At 36.4% G+C, this 5,940-nt stretch overlaps 1 protein-coding gene across 1 annotated transcript; it reads right to left on the bottom strand.

Annotated features, from left to right (window-relative positions):
• Positions 1–341: 341 nt before the first annotated feature.
• Positions 342–5,940, bottom strand: LOC142171489 (importin subunit alpha-like). The gene is made up of 11 exons (XM_075233866.1): positions 5,570–5,940; positions 4,160–4,256; positions 3,945–4,036; positions 3,732–3,863; positions 3,421–3,606; positions 3,170–3,333; positions 2,987–3,065; positions 1,912–2,040; positions 1,652–1,779; positions 1,196–1,572; positions 342–835 (listed from the first exon to the last, which is right to left on the bottom strand). The coding sequence occupies exons 1-10, from the start codon at positions 5,780–5,782 to the stop codon at positions 1,200–1,202; spliced, it is 1,593 nt and encodes a 530-aa protein (XP_075089967.1). The 5' UTR covers positions 5,783–5,940; the 3' UTR covers positions 342–835; positions 1,196–1,199.

The following is a 5,940-nucleotide window of genomic DNA, read 5'->3' as shown; positions in this document are numbered from 1 at the left end:
AAAACAGGAGACAGAGATATACCAAGCCAATGAATTCCTTTGACCAAGGACAAAAACGAAGGCACTAAATTAGATCCCAAATTTGACATTCCAGCAGATTAACAAGAGCAAAACCAGTTTCAAGTGCAGGCACAATTCCACCAAACACAGAAAAGGAATTTAACGTTACAGCAAACTGACCAAAAAAAAAAAAACAGTTTTCAAGTGCAAAGATAATTCAATCAAACACATAAGGAATTTAACATTCCAGCAGATTGACAAAAAAACAGTTTCAAGTGCAGGGACAATCCAACCAAATCCAGAAAGCAAATGATAGTGCAAATACTAGGATAGAAAGCAAATGGAAACAAGTATGTTTTTGCTGTTTGCTAAAACATCAAACTCGTATATGTAATATTTATTACAAAACAATATACTGCCCCGCATCTCCTGAATGAGTCCATGAAGGAAATATTTTCTAACGTTATGGGAATCCCGGGTATGACTTGTACATTCACAAGGACAACAACATATACTATATAAATATGCAAATTCCACCACCGCCAATATATCTAGGGGGGAAAGGTAACTAATACAACAGAAGCTCACTCAAAAAGCAGAAGCAAAAATATATGGTAAAATCCGACCCCCCACCCCACCCACCCAAATACCAGGAAAAAAAAACAAGATGACTCTACACGGTGTTCAAACAGTCCCTTCTCGTTTTCCATCTGTTTCTCCATGCCATCTCTGAGAAACAAACAGTTTTGATAGCATCCCTTCAGGAATAAGTTAACCTGGATGAAAAAGGATGCTGTGTCCAATCTGAAACCACTGACTGACCTGCTGACCGAACCTGGAAAAAATCATAGCAAAGATACATATTAAAACAAGTTTTAACTACAATAAATTCCATTAGTTGGTTCAATCAAAACAAGTTTTAACTACAATAAATTCCATTAGTTGGTTCAATCGAAGGCAAGGCTACTATTTTTACACCATGATACAGATCAATCAATCAACTACTGCTCCATCCCAAATCAGTAGGTTGGCTGACCGAATCCTCTTATCCATTTTGCTCTTTCCAGGTCCAGTCCATTCTAATACTAAATAATTTACATTACACCATAATACAGATGCCAAAAGAACAAAACTCTTAAGGGCAACAGTTGTCAGCAGATAAGAAGTAAACATAAAAAGAGGAACATTAATATACCTCATCAACTGAAGTTGAATCCTCCTGATGGAAGAGGTAGATCACCCCCTCCAAAGTTGAATCCAGAATGTTGAGCATCAGCTGATGGAAGCTGCTCATCGTCCTCTTCCAACCAATAAGTTTCGAGGATCTTCACTGCCTTCTCATAGATTTCAGTGTTGTCATGGCTCTGGAGGTTTTCAATCTTCTCTAGACCTTCAGCCTCGTCAATCAATTGGGCATAAACATTCACGCCTTCTGTGTTACCTAGATCCTTATCAGCTTCCCCAATCTTCAGAATATTCTCAAGCCCTTCCAAGCAGACTGTGACTATTCTTGGGTCAGGACAAACCAAAAGATCGCACAATGGTTTTATACATCCTTGGCTCACCAAGAACCTAGAAATAAATTTAAATATGAGCTTGAAACTAGATATAAGGTTATGGATGAAACTGAATTTGTTAAAAGGAACTATACTTGATCTGATCTTGATTTCCACCGGATGTAGCATTTGAAATAGCCCAAGCAGCCTCTTTCTTTATCTCAAATTCAGCATTTTGTAGCAGATGGACAAGAGGGGCAATAATGCCAGCCTCAATCACAGCCTATTTCAATTAAACCCCTTTAGGTATCATTATACATTACTGAATCACATTGAAAAAGTTCTCTTTCTCTCACTTATTTTCACTTATTTGTAAAGTGATAAAAGAAGCACATAAATGTCCAATACAACATACCTGAATTTGATTTCGACTACCAGCTGTAATGTTCGAGATTGTCCAGCAAGCTTCCTTTTTAATGCTTTTTTTGTAATTTTGCGTCAACAAGTTAAGAAGGCAGGGAAGAGCATGATGGTCAATTATAACCTAAAATTCAGAGTGAGTTCATCAGTGTCCCCAGAGAAAGAATCAAACTTTTAAATTAGGCAAGACATCCTTTGCTTTAATAACCAAAAAAATTTGAATTTTTGTCTATTTAATTTTCCACTTTCCACCACGTTTGAAAATGGAAGAGGCAGCAAATATGAGAGGTGAGCAGGCGCAGAACCCAAAGAGGGCAGTGAACCTTCACAGTGTGCAAATAAAAGATACCTCTGCCTTACAATATACCTTTCAGAGCTTCCCCGCCTTGGTAGGAGAATAAAAGGATCACAGGAGAAGTTTACTCAATTTTCGCTCTCCTTTCGTTTTAAAATTTAGAAACTCTCATCTTTACCCTATTTCCTCCTCCTACACGCTCAATTACAACAAATCACTTGAGTGAACAAATGAAGTTCCTGAGAGAGAAAAAGGTTCAAAGCAGAACGATGTGGTACAATACTACTCCTGTTGGCAGCGAAGCAGATGAGGCTTTATTCTAGCAATGATCATAACAGAAACACACCATAAAGCCCCTATCCAAGTAGGCAAATGTGAAAACTGAAGCACATGAATGAATTAGCAAAGATTTTAATTAGCAACCTCTCCTAAAAATGCACAAAAATGCATGACAACTAAGTTATGCAGCCAATTGACTAGTCCAATCTTAAATATCATCTTCTCTTTGATATTGAAACATAGTTGACTATCAGAATTATTGAATTATCATGGATCAAAGCCAGACTCAATCATATCTTTTGTCTACTGTGCAATAATTTACCCAAAAGAAAAAAACTAGACATCTAACATAATGATGGATTAGATATTGAGAATTCATGTTTTCACAGACACTCACTTAAGAACTAGAAGAGGAAAAACTAAAAAATTTCAAACATGAAGAATTGGCAAAAGCAGAGAAATTTATATGTATTTCCCGTGGGAGGATAATAAATACCTGAGTTTGGATATCGTCTCCAGTGACAATATTACCAACAGTGCGCAGGGCAGGAATGAGAACAGATGGCGAAGAATGACTGCACACAAAAAGAAGATGAAGACAATGCATAGCATCAGAAGATATGATTTTGGCACAACGAAAGCCCGAAACAAACCCCAAAAAGTAAGATCTATGACTCACAGTAGCAGCTCAACAAGGCGGGGACACACTCCAGCTTCAATAACAGCCTGGATTTTGTCATTAGTTCCATCAGAAAGATATGATAGAGCCCAGCATGCATCTGTCAGGACTTCTTCATCATTTGAGTGGATAAGTCGAGCAAGAGTGGGGAGTGCCGCTTTTGTCTGAGCAATGAATTTCAAAAGGAACAACCTTCAATAATAAAAATCTGAAAATCTTAAAACAAACTTCTTTTCTATTTTGAGTCCAACCTGCTCGAACTGCGGCTGAGGCTTGCCCCTACAAAAGTTTGACAATGTCCAGGTAGCATTTCTCAACATAGATAGCTTTGCATGCTCATTGAATTGTGCCAGCAATGGCGCTAAGGCTCCATGGCCAAGCACAAGGTCACGATACTTGGGTGAGTCACCAGCAATATTTCCCAAAGCCCAAACTGCCTATAAAAGTGAAAAAACATCAACATAAAAGAACTTCTAAGAAATAAATTGGCAAAGCTGGTGTTTCATTGACATAATATCATGAAACATGAAACCCTAGCCCTCTTATATTTGAAAATTTTTACCTGTTCACGAACATCATCGCTTGGTGAACTTAGAAGTCTGACGAAAATTGGAACAGAACCATAATCAATCACAACTTTAGTGTTTTCTGATGTACCAGATGCAATATTTGTAAGAGCCCATGCTGCCTCAAACTAGAACATAGGACACCAAAAAAGATATAAACACTAGAAATTAAGATAAACGATAAAAAAAGCAATAAATTCAGTACAAACCTGCAGTTGAGGATAGTCCTCTCTAGCAAGAAATTCAACAAAACGAGGGACTACTCCAGACTGTATCACTTCCTCTATAGGAGGATTGCGTTCTGCCAACACAAACATAACCGAAGGCAATACCAATTAAGCAACAGAAATACCAGGAGGAGAAACATTCTTTGTCAACGTGAACAAATAGAAATACAGTCAAAATATAATATAAAGCAGCTGACCAATTGAAAGCAGTTTCCGGAACTGTGTTGTACATTCAAGTTGCATGCTGCTGTCATCTGACCATACCCCGGAAATCATATCAGGAAGATTCTCCAGCTGAAAGGTTATTAAACAATAAAACCACAATTAGATAACTTTCGTTAGCAGAGCTGCATGACATTGGCTTTAGCTAAAACAATACACCTCCATCCCAATAAGAATGACAGTATTTGAACCACGAGGATCAGCTCATCGACTTTTAAGTGTAAATTTGATCATCGATTTCTTCATTTTCTTGAATAAATATCCATACTTAAAAACTACTATAAATTTAAGTACTTTATATACTTGTAAAATCAAATGCTCCTTCTGTCCTTTCCGTTTTAGTTTGTCCCAAAAAGAATGGCAAATTTTCATGTTTAGAAACAATAAACTTTAAACTTCTCATTTTATCCTTAATGACAAAAATGTTTATGGCTTGTTTTAGACCACAAGTTTCACAGGTCTTTGTTTCTTAAAGCAAGCAAATTACATCACATAAATTGGGACGGAAGGAGTAATTGTTTGACTCTCCAAATAGTGATATTTGTTCTGGAAGAGGGAGCTACAAAGAAGACTATATATTTATACTCCTCAACTTATCATACCTAATAATTTAAAATAAGTCAATTATCCCATCGCTGAGACTAATTAACAAAAAATAAGAAGCCGTTGCGTTATCTCGAAGGCATGAATACTGAGTCAGTAATGATCGCACTTGAATTCAAATAAACAATTGAAAATCCAATATGAATACCCGAAGGTAAGAACTAAATTAAGCAAGCCGAGTATGCTGGAAATAATAACACTTCAGCATATTGATCGCAAATTGAAATTCAAATATACAACTGATAAATATAATACGAAATGTGAAGCTAAGGATTGAAGCAAGTAATTACTAATTTTTAAATACAAGTAGCTGAGTAAAGCTTGGAGTGGTAACACTTTGTCGGTACTGATCGCACTTGAAATCAAACTAATCAATTGAATCCAACATGAATAAATTAAGCTAAAAACTGAATGCTACAAATATTAACAAAAAAATTAAAAGTACATAATTAAGCTCGAAACGATGAATACCAGAGTAATTATTAATCGCAATTTCAATTCAAAATTAATTAAAAATACAAGTAAGTAAGACATTACACGTAGCCTGGTAAGCTCGAAGTAATAACACTTCTTCGGTACTGATCGCACTTGAAATTCAAATAAACTACTGAATCCGTTATGAATAAATTAAGCTAAAAACGGAATGCTACAAATAATTAACAAAAAAATTAAAAGTAACTCAATTAAGCTCGAAACGATGAACACCGAGTAACTAGTAATCGCAACCAATTCAAATTTAACAATTAACAGTTAAATCCGATCGGATTATGAGAAATTGTTACCTTCTTATCTAATTGAGAGACGGCGGCTGCAGTACTGGAGAATTGAGCTTGCAGTAAACCTTCACGACGCTTCTTCAGCAAGCTCTCTTCTCTTTTATTCTTCCGGATCTCCACCATGTTATCTTCTCTTCTTCGTCGACCTTCCTCTGCGTCCACGGCGACTTTGTACCGGCTCCGGCGAGCCTCCGTTCTCGAATTCGGCCTCAGCGACATAGCTATTACTCAATTCGAAATTTGTGAATTTAACACGTTAATCGCAATGAATAATTTGCTCTGAAAATATTCAAAACTGAATTTGCAACTAAAATTTTAAGAGAGAGAGAGAGAGAAATCAGGGTTTGGAAATTAGAAAATTCGGATTTGTTTTGTCC

The sequence above is a fragment of the Nicotiana tabacum genome, chromosome 17 (assembly GCF_000715075.1).
Source record: "Nicotiana tabacum cultivar K326 chromosome 17, ASM71507v2, whole genome shotgun sequence".
Classification (NCBI taxonomy): domain Eukaryota; kingdom Viridiplantae; phylum Streptophyta; class Magnoliopsida; order Solanales; family Solanaceae; genus Nicotiana; species Nicotiana tabacum.
This window is presented reverse-complemented; position numbering and strand designations above follow the sequence as displayed.